General features: G+C 40.7%; 1 protein-coding gene across 3 annotated transcripts; it reads right to left on the bottom strand.

Annotated features, from left to right (window-relative positions):
* Nucleotides 1-16,294: 16,294 nt before the first annotated feature.
* Spry2 (sprouty RTK signaling antagonist 2) lies at nt 16,295-21,835 on the bottom strand. Of its 3 annotated transcripts, none has more exons than XM_046447330.2 (2): nt 20,963-21,453; nt 16,295-18,063 (listed from the first exon to the last, which is right to left on the bottom strand). In XM_046447330.2, the coding sequence occupies exon 2, from the start codon at nt 18,010-18,012 to the stop codon at nt 17,065-17,067; it is 948 nt and encodes a 315-aa protein (XP_046303286.1). In that variant the 5' UTR covers nt 18,013-18,063; nt 20,963-21,453; the 3' UTR covers nt 16,295-17,064. The 3 variants fall into 3 exon arrangements, 2 of the variants coding, with proteins under 2 accessions (XP_046303286.1, XP_046303296.1); XM_046447340.2 differs by having other exon boundaries at nt 17,926-18,063; nt 21,291-21,835; XR_009227088.1 differs by having other exon boundaries at nt 17,944-18,063; nt 20,924-21,835.
* Between the last annotated feature and the right edge of the window lie 765 nt (nt 21,836-22,600).

Consider the following 22,600-nt stretch of genomic DNA (forward strand, 5'->3'; position numbering starts at 1 on the left):
TTGACTCCAAGATTAACTTGTGGTAAAAATGTCACACAATTTTGACATTGTTTTATTATATGTCTGGCTTGTTCCTTAGTTATTTTAAAACGCTTTTGTAAAGTATTAGCATTAACATGAAACCTTTTATGAAAATTTGTAGCTTCTTCAAATGTAGAGAAAATATGTATGTCATGTGTAGTTTTATCTGCTAAATCATTGCCTAAACTAAGGGCTCCAGGCAATCCTGTATGTGCCCTAATATGTCCTATAAAGAATGGATCTTTTCTGTCCCAGATTAGACTTTGTATAGTGGAAAACAAAGAGAAAACAGTAGAAGAAGGGGAAATCCTACCAGCATCTTCAAGAGATACTATAGCATTAACTACATACTGACTATCAGAAAATAAATTAAATACAGAATCTTTAAACATCACAAAAGCTTGTAAAACTGCATTAAGCTCTACCTTTTGAGCTGATTGTTTGGGTACTAAAAATGTAAAAGTTTGATCAGGGGTAACTACTGCTGCTGTACCATTATTTGACCCATCAGTGAATATATTTGGAGCATTCATGATAGGTGTTTTTCTTGTCATTTTAGGAAAAACTACAGGATGCTTAGACCAAAAAGACAACAAAGGATTAGATGGTAAATGATTATCAAATGAAACATTAGATTTACACATGATTATTGCCCAAGTATTTAACTCATTAGCTAACTCATCAATTTGATCCATAGTATATGGAGTAATAATTTTATTGGGAGAAATTCCAAACACTCCCTTCGCTGCTTTTATTCCTTTGAGTATTAATTGTCCTACAGCCTCAGGATACCTAGTAAGAATAGTGTTAGGAGAATAAGATAAATGTATCCACAATAATGGACCTTCTTGCCAAAATACTCCTGTAGGAATATTTTTTGTTGGTAGTACAATAAATAATAAAGGCAAACTTATATCAATTCTATCCAAATGTATGTTTTCCATATATGTTTCAATAATTTTTAATGCCTTTCTTGCTTTAGGAGTTAACATGCGGGGTGAATTTGGATCTGATGGACCTTTTAGAATATCAAATAAAGGTCCCAACTCTCCTGTTGGTATACCTAAATAAGGCCTTATCCAATTTATGTCTCCCAATAACTTTTGAAAGTCGTTAAGTGATTTGAGTTGATCTACTCGTATTTGAATTTTTGGTGGACGGACCATGGTTGAGGATAATAGAACTCCTAAATAATTAATTGGAAAATTTAATTGTACTTTATCTATTGCTATCTCTAGATTATAATTTTTTAATAAGTTTGTAAGTGTGGCATAACATTCCAGCAATATGTTTTTATCTTTATGTGCCAATAATACATCATCCATATAGTGAAATATTTGTAGTTCAGGATTTTGATTTCTAAGTGGCTGGATTGCTTTGTTAACATATATTTGACACATAGTTGGACTGTTAGCCATCCCTTGAGGGAGTACTTTCCATTCATATCTCTGATCAGGACCTTCATGATTTAATGCAGGGATAGTAAATGCAAAACGTGGACTATCCTTGGGATGAATTGGAATTGAAAAAAAACAATCTTTAATATCTATAGCTAAAACATGCCAGGTTTTTGGCAAAGCAGACAATTGAGGAATCCCTGATTGAGCAGGTCCCATAACAACCATCTCATTATTAATGGCTCTTAAATCTTGCAATAATCTCCATTTACCAGATTTCTTTTTGATGACAAAAATGGGAGTATTATGGGGAGATATGGAAGGTTGTATATGTCCTTCCGTTAATTGTTGTTTGACCAGATCATGGGCTACTTGTATCTTTTCTTTAGTCAGGGGCCACTGAGGAACCCACACTGGTCTTTCTGATTTCCAAGTAATTTTGATTGTCTCAGTGGCCCTTTCTGAAAATCCAACCCATGTCTGTCTGTTCCTTGATCTATTTGTACTGGTGCTGCTATACCTTGCCCTTGTTTTCCTAATCTTTTTTCTTTCCTAAAGCCTTGTCTAGCTCTAGTAGTGGGCACATTAGGATTGATATTATTTGTTAACGTCAAACCTAATTGATCTAGGACATCTCGTCCCCATAAATTTATAGGAAGATGATCCAATACATATGGCTGTATAGTTCCTTCACATCCTTCAGGATCCTTCCAATCTAATATCATAGAACTTCTATGGGGATTAGTCGCCACTCCTAGGCCTCGAAGCGTTTGAGTGGCTTGTTGTAATGGCCAATGTTTTGGCCATTCTTGACGAGATATGATGCTAAGGTCAGCTCCTGTGTCCAGTAGCCCATTAAACTCATGACCTTGAATATTTAGTTTTAGCATGGGGCGAGAATCTAAATTTAAAGACAACATAGCCCAATCTACACCTGTGGAGCCTAATCCCCTGGAACCTCTTTCTACACTATGACTAGGAAATTTATTATGTAGGCTGGGTATTATTAACAACTGTGCTATTCTATCTCCAGGTGAAATTACTGATATACCTCTTGGAGAACTAGCTATAATTTTTATTTCACCTACATAATCGGGATCAATTACCCCAGGACTTATCATAAGTCCTTTTAATGTAGATGAACTACGTCCCAGTAATAAGCCTACTGTTCCTTGGGGAAGAGGTCCTTTTACTCCTGTGGGAATGATTTGAACTCCCATCTCTGGAGTTAATACTGCTCTGGCAGAGGCACAGATGTCCAACCCTGCGCTCCCTCGGGTTTGTCTGATGAGGGATTTAATGGACAATGTGTCCTGGGCACTACCCTGATGGTGTTGCTGGGATCCTCCACTGCCCCGTATATTTGTGGTTGTGGGCCCCGGAGCATTGGGCCCCCCTGTCCGTTTTTTGGCAATGGAGCCTGATGCCTTTCTCCACGATATCTTGGATAAATACCTGGTCTTTGTCCGTTTTTTGATAAGGGAGTACCTCCTATGGTGGTTTGAGAACGGCATTCATTAGCCCAATGTCTCCCTCTACGGCATCGTGGGCAAATACCCGGTATTCTATTCCTTTGATACCTACTTTTGTTAAACCCTCCTCTTATGGGGCAATTCCTTTTAAAATGTCCTGTTTGTTCACAATCATAGCATGTTTTTGGCCTGGCATCTAAAGCCTGTTGTACTGCAGCTGCCAAGACTTGCCCTTGTTCATTAATATCTCTACATAATTTAATATATGTGTTTAAATCTTCATGTCTCCATGGTCTAATAACCTCTCTGCAGCAACGATTTGCTTGGTCATAAGCCAGTTGTTTTATTAATGGCATTGCTTGTTCTGTATCCCCAAAAATTTTGGCAGCCGTTTGAATTAGCCTATCTACAAAGTCAGCGTAAGGTTCATTAGCTCTCTGTATTACCTTAGATAGCTGACCTTGTAAATCTCCATGTCCTTGTAAAGTCTTCCATGCCCTAACTGCGTCTGCAGCAATTTGTGCATATATAGCAGGATCATATTCAATTTGTTGCCATTGACCCTCATAAGGTCCTTTTCCTAACAACATATCTAGATTTCTTTGAGGGTAACCGGCTGCTGCATTTCGCCTAGCTGTCTCCGTGCAAAATTCCTCATTGGCAACCTTCCATAACAAATATTGTCCTCCATTTAGTACAGATTTACACATGCTAGCCCAATCTGCTGGCGTCATGTCCAAGTTAGTAATGGACTCGACCATGCTTACCGTGAAGGGAGCTTGTGGCCCGTAGGTTGTTACAGCCTCCTTCAACTGCTTCACTGTTTTAAAATCTAAAGCACGGTGAATTCGCTGCCCTCCTGCCTGTTCAAGTACAGGGCATGCTAATCTTTGAGGTCCTGTCTCAGGATCCCATTTATCAACTACGGGGTTTGAGGGCCACTCAGCTGTCTCCATCGGTGGGGCTGTTGGTTGAATTACGCCCTCTTGTGATAAAACGGAGTTACTAAAAGCCTCCTGTTGTGGCCTTTTTCCTAACAACCCCTTTTCCTTTAAATTTTCTTCCTCTGTCTGACTAGCTCGAGAGACCTTCTCTTTTGCTTGATCTAAAATGTCTTTCTCCATGGTCTGAACCTCTAACAATTTACTTAACATCTTTTCGGTTTGTTTTTTACTAATTTCTAATCTACTATAAAGATAACGCAACCCAATAAGATAGCACAAAACAAAGCCGAAACTGAATGAAACAAAAACGGAATAAAAAATCGTTGTATCAATTTTCTCTTCCTCAGGGCCGACAAACTTCAAACCTTTAGTCAACCATTTTTTCCAGTTTGCCTGAGAAATTTCTAGGGATAGGCAGCTTGAAACAAAAACAAGATAAATCAAAACAATAACACATTGTTTTTTGAGTTGGTCACCCATTCTTTCGCTCTTCCTCAGGGGCGAGCAATTTCACTTACCTCTAAGCTTCAGAAGTTCCCCGTACGAGCCGCCAAATGCCGCAGTCTGGCTGGGCACAAATGCCGCAGTCTGGCTGGGCACACAATCACGAGCCACCACACAGCTTGTAGATTCAAACAGCAACTCTTTATTCCCGAACTCACACCAGCCGTCTACAATCACGTTCTGGGGAAATCCACGTTCTCTGCCCAAATCCACGTTCTCTGCCCAAATCCACCTCCACTGGGCTTCTATCTCCAAAATATACTGTCTGAATCCCGTGAGAACTCAAGGGGAACTCAGGCAGCAGGATACGCCCTATTCCCAGCAGGAATAATCTTAAACCTTAAACCTGGAACCTAAACTGGGAACGCCCTAAACAAGATTATCTTAAAACCGGGAACACCCTAATCTGCCTTGGTCCTTGAGCAAGGTTAAGTACATTCAATGTCACTGCAACATGGGGTACGCTGGCAAGGAAATTGTCATACTTACTTGGCTAATGGCTCCCAGCAGGTGAGATTAATATTTAAGTTAGTGAACTTTAGGTAAAAGCAGATTGCCCACCCTAATGTAGGTGGGGTTATCTTATCAATGAAGGCCTTGAAAGAATAAAGATTGACCTCCTCTGAGCAAGCAGGAATTCTTCCAACAAAAGGCTTTAGACATGAACTGCTCTATCAGTTCTTCCTGGGTCTCCAGGCTGCCGGTTCCCTCTGCAGATTTTGGATCTGCTACCTTCCATTATCATCTGATCTAATTCATTTTTTAAAAAATATAAGTTTATTTATTTTTATTTATTTGCTTTTTTTAATGTGGTGCTGAGAATTGAACCTAGTGCTTCAAACATGCTAGGCAAGTGCTCTACCACTGAGCCACAACCTCAGACCCATCTGATTTAATTCTTGAAAATAAATTTGTCTTTCTCCTATCTGGAATGACGAAGAGTTCAAGATGCTTTTTCTCTTTTCCATTTTCCTTTTATGTTTGAAGTATATCTAGTTTAGACTTTGTATCAGTCTTCAGAGTACTAGATTTTAGGGTAGTAGAATGCTTACCAGCAGGGAAAGCATATACCAAGGGAAATTTCTGCTGCTTAGCTTTAACTGCTACCAAAAATTCAAAAAAACCTTTCAATTCTATCATGAAAGTCATTGTTACTAGGAAAGCACAGCCCACACTTCTGATTGAGTTGATTTAAAATACAGAGATTTTCTCTTATAAGGCAGGTGGGATCATTTTTTTTTTTTTTTTTTTTGCGGGAGTAGGGGGTGGGTATCAGGGATTGAACTCAAGGACACTCAACCACTGAGCCACATCCCCGGCCCAATTTTGTATTTTATTAGAGACAGGGTCTCACTGAGTTGCTTAGTGCATTGATTTTGCTGAGGCTGGTTTTGAACTTGTGATCGTCCTGCCTCAGGCTCCTGAGCCACTGGGATTACAGGTGTGCCCACTGTACCGGGCCAGAGGAATCATTTTAAAGGGTTATGAATATCTTAGACATGAAAATTCTACACATATAATTAGAATAGACCAGTCTCTATAATAGCTGAATTGTGATTGATAATAGTCTATTCATTCAAATGACATTTAGGGAACATCCTCGTTGTGTCAGACATTGTGATAAACACTGGAGACACAGTCTTCAGCCCTATCTTTAAAAACCTTGCAATCAAACACAGTAGATAAATCAATATGTAAGTAACAGCAATAATACAATACTGCTGCCTACAAGAAGGGTCATGTAGTAAAGTGAAAAAAAAAAAGAGATAAAGTTTTCTTTAAATTCTTATGTTCAAATTCATTCTACATAAAACAATCTTCTGTTTTCCAAAATGGCAACTTCTTCAAACCCCTTTTAGTATATCTTTACTTTCTATTGATTTAATTCATCCATTTATTCCTCAAATGCTTGAGTACCTCTTATGTACCAGATAATGGGCTTGACCCTAGGAATACAGATGTAAGCCAAATAAAACAGGTTTAATGATGAGAGAGACATTAAACCAATAAACAAAGCTGGGTGCATTGGTGCATGCCTTTAATCCCAGAGACTCAGGAGGCTGAGGCAGGAGAATTGCAAGTTTGAGGCTATTCAGAAACTTGGTGAGGCCTGTCTCAAAAAAATAATAAAATAATAAAAATATAAAAAGGGTTAGGGATGTAGCTCAGTGGTAAAGCACCCCCTGGGTTAAAATTTAAAAGTTAAAAAAAATAAAGGAAGGAGCTTCTTTGGTGAACTGACAGTTTTAAAACACAAGTCAAAAGTTTTCAGATGAATAGATGTGGGGAGAGGGTTAAGGAAGGGGAGACTCCACGTAAAGCGATTGTGTCTGAAGCATTTGTAGAGAGGAAGAGGGAGACCACTGATGTCAGAAAAACGGACGAAAGGCAGACTTGTCACTGGAGTGGAGAAGAACCAGATCTTTCAGGAGCTTGAAAAATTGGAACTTCGTTCAAAGAGCAAAGGGAAGTCATCAAATCAGCTTTTAAAAGGATCAAGATCCTTAGAGTACACTTTTAAAACATCTCTTTTTTGGTCAATTGGAAAATACTAGGGGGAGGGCCAAAATGGATTTAGGAAATATTATGATAAAGTCCAGGTTTGATAGTCTGACATTCAGATTCTTCAGGATTGAGGCCAAATCTATCTTTCCCATTTGCTTTTTCATTTCCTGGTTACATGAACGTGCATTTCAGCCAGACTAGTCCACTCAAGTCTCCTGAACAGTACTCTGCTCAACTCTGACTTTTGACATGGCAATGTAAAACCTCCCCACTTTCTATTTTAAAGTTCCAGGAAAAATTTCATCGGTCTTTGGCACAGACAAAATAGTTCACCATTGCCCCTTTCTCTGTATATCCAAAAAGACTTGTCATATTTCTGAAAATCTAAAATGCAATGGTTGGTAAGAGACACTATTGCTTTCGAACCATTAAGAAAGTAAAAACAAAATCATGGCATTTGCAGGTAAATGGATGGAGCTGGAGAACATAATGCTAAGTAAAGTTAGCCATTCCCCAAAAACCAAATGCCAAATGATTTCTCTGATTTAATATGCTGCGGGGGGGGTGGAAGAGATGGGAGGATTAAATGAACTCTAGATAGGGCAAAGTGGAAAAGGGGAGGGAGGAGAAGGGAGAGGGCATAGGGGTAGAAAAGACAGTGGAATTCGATGGTCATCAATACCCCAAGTACATGTATGAAGACACAAAGGATGTGACTCTACTTTGTGTAGAACCAGAGATATGAAAAATCGTGATCTATATGTATAATATGAATTGTAATGCATTCTGTTGTCATATATAACAAATTAAAATTTAAAAAAAATTAAAAAATAAAGTAAAAGTATTGTTAATAAATTTATGTCTCCCCAATTTTTCTTTCCTTTTGGTACTGGGATTGAACCCATGGCCTCATGCATGTTAACCATATGTTCAACCACTAAAGTACACCTCCAGTACCCATCACAAAAATGATAATAATGATAGTCATTTGAGATATATAAATTGATCACACCTGCTTATCATGTCTTTGAAATTTCCCTTATCTATTCATCAATTGTGGGTCTTTCCCTTTCTTAGGTTCTGACATTTAGCTAATTTTTGCAAGAAAAATTGAATTACAACCATTTCTCCAGTAACAGATCCCTTACTGTTTAAATTTAAACTCTATAATATTTAATATTCTTGACTTTAGGGTACATATCTTTTCATTCATATGCTGTTTCATGAAGACATTTTTAAAACAAGTTTAGAATGCGTAAAATATTAATCTAATTAAAGCTGGAAAATAACAAAGCAGTGAAAAGTTATGTTAGAATTGTCTTGACAATGGCAATGTAAAACACTATTGATCGTAAAATGCATCTTAACTTCAGAATTGCATAAATGAGAATACAAACCTTCATCTTAGAATGGAATAGCTATATCTTTAACACTCTATTTACATTTGCATTTTGCCAATTATTCATACTCTTTCTTAGACATTTATTTATTTATTTTAAAATTGCTTTTATTTTTTAAAGACATGACAGCAGAATGCATCACAATTCTTATTACACATATAGAACACAATTTTTCATATCTCTGTATATAAAGTATGTTCACGCCAATTCCTGTCTTCATACACCTACTTTGGATAATGATGTCCATCACATTCCATCATCATTGCTAACCTCCTGCCTCCTCCCTTCTCCTCCCACCCCTCTGCCCTATCTAGAGTTCGTCTATTCCTCCCATGCTCCCTCTCCCTACCCCACTATGAGTCAGTCACCTTATATGTCAGTCACCTTATATGTATCAGAGAAAACATTTGCTATTTGGTTTTTTTTGGGGGGGATGGGGGATTGGCTCACTTCATTTAGCATTATCTTCTCTAACTGCATCCATTTACCTGCAAATGCCATGATTTTATTTTCTTTTATTGCTGACTATTTCCTTTGTATATATGTATATACCACATTTTTAATCCATTCATCTACTGAAGGGCGTCTAGTTTTCTTCCACAGCTTAGCTATTGTGAATTGGGCTGCTATAAACATTGATGTGGCTGTGTCCCTGTAGTATGCTGTTTTTAAGTCCTTTGGGTATAGACTGAAGAGAGGGATTGCTGGGTCAAATGGTGGCTCCATTCCAAGTTTTTTTCTTGGGCACTTTTGATATACTTTTACTTTCTATTGAATACATTCATTCATTACATGATCAATGAACATCTAAGTGCCAAGTGCTAGGCTCTGTCCAGATGAACAATTGCCATCAGATCCCTCCTCTCAAGATAAAAAAAGAAAAGAGAAAAAGAAAAAAAAAAAGCCTTAAATTGGTGGCATCATAGCAAATCCAATTAGATTTTTTTGGTACCAGGGTTAAGTACTGGTACTGGGGTTAACCCAGGGGTTCTTAACCACTGGCCACATCCCCAACACTTTTTATTTATTTTTTAAATTTTGAAACAGGATCTCACTAAGTTGTTGAGGCTGGCTTTGAACTTGCAATCCTCCTGCTTCAGCCTCCTGAGCTGTTAGGATTAAATGAAGTTTTTCATGTAAAATGTAGCATTTGGGACTATGAATGAATTCCTTAAGTCCTTTTTGATGGTTTTCTCAAAGCAAATTAACCATGGATAAAATTGAGATCTGTAAGTTCATTAGCATAGAAAATCATGCTGTATATGTATAATATAAATTGTATGCATTCTGTTGTAATATATTTGTGGCATTGGCAATATAGCTCAGTGGTGAAGCACTTGCCTAGCATGTGTGAGACTCTGGATTCAATCCCCAATACTGTGAAAAGAAAAAAAAATGTTTGAGGGCTGGGGATGTGGCTTAGCTGTAGAGTGAGTGCTTGATTTGCACATGTGAGACGCTGGGTTCTATCCTCAGCACCACATAAAAATAAATAAAATAAAGGTATTATGTCCAATTACAACTAATTTTTTAAAAAAAATAGCTGTTTGTTTTAGTAGAAACATTGCAAAAATTTACATACGCACAGATACACACATATATACACATGCACATTCTCTATAGAGAAATTATAGTAAGCTGACTTAGGGTTAGATTTTTTTTAAATTTGTTCTTTTTGGATATACATGACAGTAGAGTGTATTTTGACATTATACATACATGAGTATAACTTATTCTAATTAGGATCCCATTCTTATGGTCCTACTTGATGTGGAGTTTCACTGGTGGTGTATTCATATATGAACATAGGAAAGTTATGTTTGATTATTTCTATTGTCCTTCCTATTCCCCTCCCCCTCTCTTCCCTTCATTCCCCTTTGTCTAATCCACTGAACTTCTATTCTCCCCCACCACCACCCTTATTCTGTGTTAGCATTCACATATCAGAGAGAACATTTGGCCTTTGGGTTTTGGGGACTGGCTTGTTTCACCTAGCATGAGTCTCTAGATCCATCTATTTACTGGCAAAAGTCACAAAGTCATTCTTTTTTATGACTGTGTAATATTCCATTGTATATATGTGTGGGTATGTATTTATATATATATATATATATATATATATATGTATATACACATATACATATCACATTTTCTTTATCCCTGTCTCATAAGGGCACCTAGATTGGTTCCATGGCTTAGCTATTGTGAATTGAACTATATAAACATTGATATGGCTGCATCATTGTAGTGTGCTGATTTTAAGTCCTTAGGGTATATACCAAGGAGTGGGATAACTGGATCAAACGGTGATTCCATTCCAAGTTTTCTGAGGAAGGGTTAGATATTTTTAAAAGATAAGGCATTTTTCATGTAAGAATTTCAGAGGTTCAGCACGCAGCATAAAAATTCCTTAGTTACAACGTGACAGGAATCTCCCCATGTCCCTTGACTTCACCCTTCCTCGTTTAGCTGACAGGCTTCCTTGCCATGTGTCATAAAGATATGTGAGTTTCTCCCCTCTCCTCCCCCATGTTCCTCTGTTGCAGGGTGTCTTAGGCTTGGAATTATTGGCACATTGAGCTGAATGATTCTCTGTTATGGGCGGAGGTCCTGGCACTGTAGGATGGGCGGCATCATTCCTGGCCTCTAACCACCACATGCCAGTAGCTTCTCCCTCCTCCTGCCCGTAATGCCAGAACACCAAAAATGTCTTCAGACCTTGCCAATGTCCCCAGGGGGCTGGGGAGGGGGAGGGGGCTGCAGGTCAAGTAACTCCAGACAGGAAGTGGTTAATGCCAATAGTCATTTTCTATGACTTAGCACCTTAGTCCTAGATTATCAGCTTCCAGAGAACTATGAACAATCATCCTTTTCTCCGCCATCTACTGGAACATCATTTACACTGATACATGGTAAATACTGGCTCAATGGCAAGTAATTCTACCTTGGGCCTGCAACTTTTTTTCTTTCCCCTCAGGGCTAGGGATGGAGCCCAGGGCCTCATACATGAAAGATGAGAGCTCTACCACTGACCTACATCCCCAGCCCGGCAGTTCTGATTGTTTATGTGGCAGGGCAGAGACCCAGAAGGCCTATTATTAGGTTCACACTATGTGACTTTTCACAGACGATTAGACTCAAATTAATGGTTTGTGAAAGAATTCATATTTTCAGGATTTCCAAAGTTTAAGTGTACAGTTACAGTGCAAACAAGACCAAATCAATTAGGCTCTGTCCTACTCATATAGGTCAGAGTCCAAGTAACATCTAGACCACAAAGCAATTGTTGATTTTGTGGTTGCCTGTGTTTCAAGAGTCAGTTCCTTACCAACTGAGTCATGGGTTAGAGACCAACATCTCTTGGGATATCCTACACATTAGCCTTGCCAACGGAGCAGGTACTAGATTTCTCCCAGGGCTCTGTGTGAGGTATTGTTTGGTGCATGCAAGGCCTCTTGGTCACTAGGTTTTACAACATTTGTAGCTGACTTTTAGACACACATCCTTAAAGGATATTTTGAACTTCTAAAGATGACTTTCTACCAGAAATCTCAGAAACAGTTTTCTAGTGTGAGCAGCCACTGATATTAGAGCTACTTTGTGCTACTTGGGGCAGGAAAGCTAGGCTTAGGGGCAGGATAGAACCTGGAGGGATGAGAGTTGAGAGAAACATGTATTTATAAGAACCTTGTTTGATAGCAAGAGCTATTGACACAAGTCAATAAACCAGATGTTATTTGGAGAACAAACTATTTTTAAAAATGGATGTTACATCACTTAGATACTGAAGAGAGATGGACAGCTGAGTTTTAGCTCTGCAAACCTGAACAGCCAGGTCTCAAGTGGTGTATTATGGCAAGGGTTGAATTGCTCTAACCCTCAACCACTTTTCACATTGTCACCTCCACCCTGCCCATGCTCCTCCCACAACCTGATTATCCCTAATTCATTCTTCACAAGTATTTATCCTTCTTTAAGTGGCAAAGCTAACTAAAATTATGGGTTAATGACAAGAGGCAAATTCCACCGAGAACTGGAAAAGCAAGAATAGATGAATCTTTTCAACTCCATTCTTTGTAACATATCTTTTTTTTTTTTAATTTTTTTAATATTTATTTATTTTTTTTTTTAGTTTTCAGCAGACACAACATCTTTGTTTGTATGTGGTGCTGAGGATCGAACCCGGGCCGCACGCATGCCAGGCAAACGCACTACCTCTTGAGCCACATCCCCAGCCCTGTAACATATCTTAAAAATGTATTTTTTAAAAAAAAATCTGTATTTTTAAAGGGAAAGTTTTAGTGAATCATGTATTTCAAAGTTAAGAATAAACATAGTGAATATAATTATGCAAGTATCCATCAGACATCTCTACATTTCATTTAGGATCCAGGATATGAACATGGTGGATTTAGTTTTATTTAAGGAGTGAGGCTAATTCGGCCACAACTTCCTTAGCAGAAGCTCTTTTCCTACTTATATATCCGCGACCATTGCGAAGACAAGGAGACCAAACCTACTGTCTGGAGAAGGCATCATTGCTTCCTTCAGTTTCTGTACTCTCCTGGCACCTTGCTTGTGCTTTACATATAAGTTCTGTCTTGCATTTTGACTTGCTAAACTTTTCCCTTTGCATTAGATCCACAGTCCTGTCATTTGTAAATAGCAGGCATTAAAAAAAATGTTAAAATACTAAATGATTTTAGTGCCCATATTTCATTCCAATTGGGTCATTGTATTATTCTTTTACGTATTAGCAACTGTTTTGAGGAATAAACTTTTGTAAGGTATGCTGAAGTCTTACATGCCCCATCTAGCCAAGCCAGAGGCCAAGACTCATTCTAATCTTCTTTAATAGTTTATTCAAAGTGAGTTGCCAAATAAGACTGGCTTTTAACAATTCCTTAATCAAAATGCAGTATTAAATGAAAATGCAATATTTGCTAGGCATGAATCAAAGTTTAAGTGCTGATGGTTTTGTTTTTATTTCCTTCATTGTCTATGTTTCTATCTTCCCTGTCTTTTTTGATTTAAAATTAAATGTGTATTTTGACCAGAAGTGCAATAAATCACTGGTGGAATTCACATGTTCTCATTATTCACATGGTTGTCTCTCATGGTGTGGAAGGAAGGTGACGTGTGTCATCAAAAGGTCTGCAGCACAGGATGTGCAGTTTGACTGCTTTAAGCTCCTACAAATAACCAAACCAATGATAAAACAGTGCAGATGTGCAGCTTCACTCTGATGATCAGTTTTCCACCAAAGCAGATAAAATCATTTAAATTAGTTAAAATTATGGTCCAGATTTCTGTCAAAGAAGCCTCACCCTTGGTTTATCATAGAGAAGTGAGACCTTCCAAATTAAAATAGATATTAACATGACTTTTACAGTAACAGATACTGCAAACCCAGGACCAAATACTGAGGTGGTATTGAAATAACTTGTCAATAACCTATTTTCATATTTTCTGTATTGAAATTGCATAAAATATTATCCACATGGTAGCAAGCTTCTATTTACTCTGGAGTTCAACCAGTTCTCAAAGTTGAGACATTTGTACCTACACTCTGGTCCTTTTGCACATTGAGGAGAGGAAAGCACATGGCCACTTGTGGTTATAAATGCAAGTGAAACTCTTAAATCCATTGAACTCTTGAACATTTTGACCCACGTGATCAAAAGCTAATAAATTACACCAAGCCCATCAACTGCCTATGGAAAACCTCACAACAGTGTGCAGAGTGAATTCATTGATCTGACATCAGTACCTTAACTTACATATGCTAGAGTCAAGTACTCCTTGAGACATAAGTGTACTGGAGAAAGAAGTTATGCAAAAGTTTGGTTGGGATTACTTCCTTGGGTTTTGGCTTTCTTCTTTCACAATCCCCAGTGCATGCTCCAACGTGGCAGAAATTTGGCAAGGCCTTAAAATCTCCTCAAAACACATAAATGAATGTTTTAAGTAATAACAATCAAGTAGTCATTTTTAAATGAATCTCAAATACAGAGCTCAGGTTTTAAAAACATAAAAGCAAAGAAACAAAAAAATTTTAAAAAGTGCCCTAAATGCTTAATGGTCATATTTGCTGTATTACTACACTTTTAATCTATTATGTCAAAATAATGGCCATTGGATAATAAACTCATTAATTTGTGATATGAATTTTTAACTTTAAACTCGAGGTGGTTATTCCTCTATATTTGTTCCCAAGTGAGATAATTTATGACATTCAAAAAGTTCCTGAACACACTGAGTGAGCACCAGCTGTTTCCAATCTACTTGGACATAAACATTTAATTTTCTATATTCTGAACATGAATTCTATACTGGCTCATAAATTCAACATTAAATTAGGTTATTTGGTAGCTTCTTGAGAAATCCAACTTTCCTGTTTATCTTTAAAGAAATTATTTTCTCTGCGACTTTATACTTACACCAAATCCTCTCTTAATTTCAGTAGATTATTATTATACTTTTTATTTGAAAGCAATTCCTAGGTTAGCAGTCTCAGACTACACATAAATGCTTATGGAAAGATTAATACCAATGGCATCTGCTGCAATTTGTCTACAGAACACTTTGAAAACAGTTTACTGTTTTTACACTGCTTTCTTACTGTCCAAGAAAGTTTTGACTCATACAACTTGTACACCAAAAAACTATCAGAGCATAAAGCAGTTCTGAAAGACAAAGTTAATCAGTTAAAAATTTGGGGTTTTACAAGTCTTGAAAACTACACTGAATAAGGAACCTGGCTTTATTTTTCAACATTCTACTTCTTCCTGAGATCAGTGGGTGAAATTTGTGAATACACATTAGAACCAACGTTCAGTGAACATTCAGAACCCCGAGTTGAAGTTTTAAAGAGTAAACAATCTCCAAATTAATCTTGTGTTGCTTGGAGGATGTTCAGAGAAACTGAAGGTCTGTATAGCACTGTGTGAGTTTAGGAGGCTGTATGGTTCCTTGAAAGCCACTTTTAAAAAACACAACAGAAGACAACCTGTACTAAGACCTCTTAAGCCAAGAGAACAGGAAACAAGAGATTAAACAATAATGACAGGTAAATCATTTCCTAGACTTCCGGTGATTCTTGGCAGCAAAAGCTTGTGCTTTTGGAAAAAAAGAAAAAAAAAAAATCATCAGCCACAAAGTGACTAATCAAGTGACTTAAGAAAACCGAATATTTGTCAAGATGGACTTGCAGCAGCTTGCTGTCTTTGTTCCCAAAAGACAGCTCCAAATGCACTGATTGTTTGCCATATATTTTGGACCTATAGAGTTAAATCTAACACTTTTCTAGATAATAAGACCAATAAAGGTTGAAATGTCACAACAAATACCTGAAATCAAAAACAAGTTGTTTTTCATGTCTTTTCTAACGTAAGGAACTTGGTGTGATGGTGAGTCTAAAACTAAATAACCAAAAAGAACAAAGCCATGCTCAGTCAGGAAAACATTTCTGCCTCAGTAAGAAAGACTGGTTTGTGCATACATATACTCCATGCTTGACACACTGACAGCATTCAAAAAATATTTGTGAACTAAACTTGTTCCTCTAGTTTCAAATTATCTTTATGGAATTCATTCTTAATACTGTACATCAAGGGAAAAAATCTGATTATTAATCATTGGGAAAAATTTCTAAATAAATCAGCTCAAAAAAAAAAAAAAATACAATCACCCTGATAACAAAGGCCAGTCAGCAAATCTGCAAAGACGGAGAACAGGGACAATGACATAGCCAAAACCAGTTCTCATGATTCCCCCAGATCAGAGAGTCAAATGATCAGTTATTTCTCTCTTTTTTTTTTTATTCCAAAGGCATAGACAGAGATTTATTTAGGAAAGCAGAGGCACATTCAAGGGACAATGTGGTTGTTTCCAGAGGGAGAAACAGCCCAGTTATTTCATCAAATCTACCTTGCATTAAAGCAGAAATCATACGATAAAAATAATCTTGCAGATAAATAAAACTATTTCCTATGTGGTTTCTTACATTTGAAAGAAACAAAGAAAAGGTAAAATAAGACAAAACAGCTCAGTTTAATTTCAAACGTTAATATATTTTCTATTTTATATTGAACATATGCATCTGTAACCCCTCATTTGCAGCAACTATCACATCCTCATAAAAGGGGCAAAATTTGTAAGATGCCTCTTAAAATAAATATTCTTTTTTATAAAATAATAAAACTTCAAATAAATATTCTTTACACTAAACAATATGTTGAAAAAATTAGAAAATAAAGGTTGAATTTTACTGTAACTGTACAATATACATGAAGTCCAAAGGGAAATCAGAGTCTTCCAATAAAGGCTTTCTGTAAGGCAAAATACAATCTAAAAACATACTGATTGATTCACATTCTTCCGAATGTACAACATATTAGTATAATATTTTGTGACTGCCATGTAGTATGGCACAACTTGTTTTTCACAGTTGCAAATATTATTGTATATACAAAAATATAGCACATTATCTCTAGAGAAAACAATGGAAAAAAAGTCATTTGCTAATTTACAAATTTTGCAAGGACTATTCACAAACAAAAACTGCCTAGGAGTGTCTGTTGCTTTAGCTTATGCAATATATGGGTCACCAAGTTCTGAATCCCTTAACTTTGAGTTCCATTAGCTGAGTTCTAACAAGCATATCAGTTAAAATGGCACATGGACACAAAAGCATCTCACTGCAAACAGCAAACAATATCCCAACCCTCTACGAACAGTGCCAAGATTACAACTGTTTAGTTGGTTGCATATGTGTTAAAAAAAAAAATCCTTATTACTGTGATATTCCTGATTAATAATGCTATGTTGGTTTCTCAAAGTTCCTGGGGGGGACAGTGGGAACTTTGCAGCAAACTGTGTTTGAGTTTTTACAACGGCATCCAGGCCTGTTAACCCGGTCATAACACCCCTGGCACAATTTAAGGCAACCCTTGGCTGGAAGATAACACCATAAACAAGGCAAAAAGAGGGACATGACACCCATGGCTGACCATCGTGTACAACAGTGAGACTGGCTGCAAGAGCACGGGTTGTCAGCACAGTTGTCCTCGTCATCATTAGAACAGTGATAGAAGAGACCTTTTACACAGCACACGCAAGTCCCATAGTCAATCACGTTCTGGGCCGAGCAAAGGCACTGCTTGTCGCAGATCCAGTCTGATGGCAGTGGCCTTGGGTAGGTGCACTCCTTACATTTGCACTTGCCACAGTCCTCACACCTATAGGCATGCAGGCCCAAATCTTCCTTACTCAGTGGCTTAAGCTCCCCTGGCTTAAGCTCAGATTTGGGCTGCACACGGATGATCCCATCAGCAACTGGACCAGAGGAAAAGGATGGTCCTAATAGCCTCTGTTCAGAGGAGCTGCTGCTGGTACTTGTCCTTGTACTGCTCCGAGACCCTGAGCTGACCGTGCTGATGGACCTGGACAGAGGGGCTCGAGTAGAGGAATGAATCTGTGAATGCTGGAGCCTGGGAGGCTGGCGGTGCTCCGGCAGACCATGGAGTCTCTCATGTTTGTGCTGAGTGGAGGGGCGAGGAGCAGGCTTGAGTCCAGGTCTTGGGACCACAGTTGGTCCCTCTGTGTACTCATTGGTGTTTCGGATGGCTCTGATTTGATCCAGAGACAAAACGTGTACCTGCTGGGAGAGGGCGTCTCTAGGGTCGGGTTCCCCACGCTGCCTGCCACTGTCACGGGGCGCCTGCAGCAAAGGCTGAGACCCGTTGCCACTCTGAGCTCTGGCCTCCATCAGGTCTTGGAAGTGTAGTCACTCCAGCAGGCTTAGAACACATCTGAACTCCTGGGGAGACCAAGAGGAAAGAGAATGGTTTACACTCCAAAATACTTCCCATTCTCCACCCACCTGAGTTGACTCTTTACTTTCCACATCCCCTAGAGAAACAGGATTTGAAGTGGAATGACAGTGGGGATGTATCAGAACTGCTGAGCTGATCAATGCATGCACCGGAAGGTAAAAATTGTGTCTCGGTACTAACAATTCTGTAATCCTGTGATGTGCAGTGACACAAAGCCGATCTTTGTCTGAATCACTTCAGCAACAATCCCTTATTCAAATAAGCACACAATCTGAAAGGTTCAGGTTCATTGTTAAAATTGCAAGAAAGTAATGTTGGAACACAGTACTCATACCAACATTTTCAAAAAAGTTAAATACCCTTTCAAAATGTGAAATAGGTTTTAAATTTGTCGTGAACATTTTTTAAACATACGTAAATGCAGCCTAGAAAATCCTTTCTTAGTTCTTTAACTCTGCTTTTACATCAAGTACTTGCATTATGACTTATCCATTATTCTGAAGCTTTTTCAAAATCTGTAGCATGAATATGACATGCAAAAAAGTATATTTTTCCCCAAGGACGGTTATACATTTTGCAATTCCTAATAACAAAGCTATAGAATTAAAAACAAATCACTTCAAATCTAATTAGATACCAGAAGAACATTAAAGCAAACTTACACAACAAGCAACAACACAGGAATTTATTTTCAATTTATCAACATTAAGAATCAAATATTCTATTGCCTGATAGCCAGGAACACTTAGATTCTGCAGCAGAAAGGAGACTATCCAACCACCTGAGAAATTAAAGTACATCAAAATCTTACTTTCTTATTCTGAAAAATGAATAGTTGAGAACATAAACCAACTAGTAGTAATACAAAAAGTTTAAAAAATTCAGGTGTCATATTTCAAACCTAGCATTCTGTCAAGTGATCCCTTAAACTGCAGTCATCCTAGGTTTCAAAAGTAGGTATCATCCCTTTCCCAAGACTACATGAAAATAGAAAATAAAATAGGTAAAACTGGACCTTTATTCAGTCTCTGCTTTTTAGAGGAAAGCCAGAGAACAAGGCAGGTGACAAACGCCTTCTTAATTCAGAACAAGGCAGAGCTGGTAACCGGATCTCCTCACCTTCAACAGAATGGCAGACAAGACAACGCTGCTCTGCTTTCACTCCCTTTAACGGTTCGATCTACGCCCCAACACCGTCCCCAGCAGGTGGGACACAGCCAAAACCCCGGGGGACTTTTCTCCAGGCGAACTGACGCTGTCCAGGGGCCAGGCTGCCTCCCCCCCCCCTTACAATCCAGAGACGCAAAGACAGGAGGGGGCGGCGGCGCCTCCTAAGGGGACGTGCTATGAAACGCTCTAGCACACTTCCCCCGCCCTCCCCTCCCCAGCAAAAATCACCACCCCCTCCCGCCCCAACTCAGGAACTCTATCTTCCAGCCCCAAGAGGGAGCCAACCTCAACGCCCCCACCCCGCAAAGGTCACGCAGCAGACCAGACGGCGTTTCGGGAAAGGCCCTCCAATGTCCGGTACAGGTTTCCAAACCTGAGGTCCGGAGGAAAAAAGCCCGGCCTCACAGTCGGGACACAGCTCAACCCCGCGCGCACAGCGACTCCATGGTGCACTGACCGGAGTGAACACTGCCTGTAATCTGCACACGCCTATGTCCTTTAAGATTGAGAAAAAAACCCCAACATGTTATTTCTTAAAGTGTGTGTGTGTGGGGGGGGAGGCTGTTTCCAGAGCTCCACTGCACACGCCAGGATTTCTGGACCCAGATCCCTGGGTTGGAAACTTTCAGCACAGATTGGCTTGCAATGAAAAGTAGCATCTTTGAAAGGAGAAAAATGATTTCTGCCCATCCCTGGCCTCCTTCTTAATAGCCCCCACCCCACCCCACTGAGCGCTCTCAGTTCCTCCCTCCCCTTTGAAAGTGCTTTGAAACCCCCATTAAGACCCGTGTGTGATCAGACTGAGGATTAGGAGGAAAGGACTTCAGCACTAGGGTGGGGCAAACCAACACAGAAACCGCTTTGTAAAAAACGCACAAGATTCAAATTAAAAAGAACAGCAACAAGACAGAAGGGGCGACCCCCCCCCCAAAAAAAAAGGCATTAAAAAAACTAGCCTCTTTTGCCACCAACTTTCAGGTAATGGAAAACAATCGCGACCACTTGATGACTTCCTTCCTGTGCTGGGTCAGAACAGGCGTCCAAAAATAAAAAATAAAAAGCATGACCTAGGCCGACCAAGAACGGAAAAAAGAGAAAGCTGCATTTCCGAACCGCAGAGACCTGGCGCCAGACTGGGCTAAGTTCCCACCCGCACTGGGCTAAACTCTGGCCACACCGGGCAGAGGAGGGGGCTCCTCCCGCCCGGCACACTGGCCTTTTTTCACTCGCAGGGTCTCCTGCTCCATTGAGGTTAACAATCCAGCCCCCCTGCTCCACCCGGGGCCCCGCCTCTGGGTACGCTAGCCCAGAAAGAACTTTGCCTTCCATTCAGGAGGAACAGGTTAGAAACGAGAGCGCCAGCAAAAGCGACCTGGAAATTGTTTTCCCTGGGTCTCCCGCTCTCAGCGCCGATTCGTAGCCTACGCTGGACTGGGAGCAGAATTCAGGCGAGCCGTCCTCTGCTCCAAACCCCCTAGAGTGCGGGTGCGCGAGGTCTTGGGACGCTGCACTGGCGCACATTGCAGCCCCGCCAAGGCAGGCCGAGCCCGTACCCTGGGCTAGGTAGATCGGCGGTCAACTCCCTGGATCCTCGAGGAAAGCCTGCAGGATTAGGGGAGAGACGGACCCCCACTCCCGCCCGACTGCACCTACTCCATGTTGCCCACAACGCACCGCCGGCCACGGCTCCAAGAAGAGCCAAACGCGCCTCACCGTAATCGCGGCTTTGCACCAACCCCTCTCCCTTGGGTTTTCTTTCAGCGATGTGCAAATAAATCCAGCCCCGACGCAAACTTTTCCCCTTCTTTCCAAACTCAGCTTCAGTTCAACTTCCGAGCAATCGGCGGAGAAAAATCGAGAGAAAAATTCGGAGCCAAGTCCCCCGCCGACGAACACTCCGGGGTTCGGGGCTGGAGACGACCCCCCTTCCAGAAGCGCACGCGGAGTATTTCCTCTTTTTCTCAATGAACAAGAGGCCGAAGCGGCAACAGCGAATATCTTTTCCTGGCAGATTGGCGAATGAGAAAAGAAATGGCCTTACAAAGAATCTAAAGCCAGATCGCCAAGTCTTGCGGCTCCGTCCGCGTCTGAACGGAGGCGGCGCGGAGGCGCGGAGCCGGGAGCCGGGCCGGGCGGGCGCGGGGGCCTGGGCGCTGCGCGCTCCGCCGGCCCCTCTCCTCCGCTCGCGCTGCCGCGCGCAGCTCTCGGCCGTGCAGACTGGGCGTTGTGGAGGCGCGGCAGCAAGGCCGAGGCGGGGGCGGTGGTTGCGGAGGAGGAGGAGGGGGAGGAGGAGGAGGAAGAGGAGGAGGGCTTGGGGCCCAGCCGGGGGGGCTCGCCGTTGGCCTGCGCCCTCGCCTTTCCGGAGGAGGCAGGGAGCTCTGCGGCGGCCGCGGCAGCAGTAAATGGCGTCATGTGGATCCGAGGCGGAACAGAGCAGTTGTTGTCCCAGAGGATATATCGCATCCGGTCCCAGCTCATTGGCTCCGCGGGGCTACATTCACTCACACTCCAGCGCCCGCCAGCGCTCCGAGCCGCAGGAGGCATTCAAAAGGGCAACCGCGCCGCCCCGCGCGTCCCCAGGCCAGTCCTGCCGCCCCGGCTCCGTCACGCGGGGCGCCGGCGGGGCCGGACTGGGCACGGCGGGGTCAGTTTATCTAGTTTCAAGGAAACACTGACCTTAAGGTTTCCCCAGGGGCCATGTGGACGAGCTATAGGTTTGGGTTGATTTATGGAACTTTCTCCTTGTTGCCAGGAAAGGGGAATGAACATTTAAAACTAATCCGGGCCATTCAGTGTTACCATTAAAAACAACAAGTTTTTCAGGCTTTAAGACTTTATCCAGAATCCACTTCAAGTTTACCTCTCGCTTAGTCTGTACCCTCTCTCCGAGGGGGCGATGGGGCAGGGAGCACAAGAGGGAGGGAAAGGGGAGCGGGAAGTGAGGTGGGAGGGCTATTGGTTTATTCTTTGTCTACTGGATTAACCCGATTATACACCAGGCACCAGCACAAACCGCCTCCCCCACCTCCGAGCCTTGTACGGGAGGAACGGAATGCAGATTCGAGTTTCAAGTCTTTTCTACTCTTGCTGGGATTTGCTTTTGATTGTGTCGACTTGTAGTTTCTCAGCTTGGCTTATTTGAATTTTACTTTTTAAGGGGAATTATCTATAGAGGCTTTTTATAGATACCTTTTTGTTTGTTTTGTTCGATGCAGTAGGCGAAGCCTTTTAAATTAATTCAATAATTCATACATTACTCAGGGCGACATCATGGACTTCCGAAATTGGGCGCAGGGTGGGGACGCTTACTATTCCACTGCTTAACCAGGAGAGTCAGCCTTAATTTCCCAC

Source organism: Marmota monax, unplaced genomic scaffold (genome assembly GCF_021218885.2).
Source record: "Marmota monax isolate L192 unplaced genomic scaffold, Marmota_monax_Labrador192_F-V1.1 WCK01_AAM20220418_F8-fsc00043, whole genome shotgun sequence".
In the NCBI taxonomy this organism is placed as follows: Eukaryota; Metazoa; Chordata; class Mammalia; order Rodentia; family Sciuridae; genus Marmota; species Marmota monax.

Excerpts from the sequence above, each read along its gene's own strand:
- Spry2 (XM_046447330.2), bottom strand. The coding sequence starts at position 18,012 with ATGGAGGCCAGAGCTCAGAGTGGCAACGGGTCTCAGCCTTTGCTGCAG.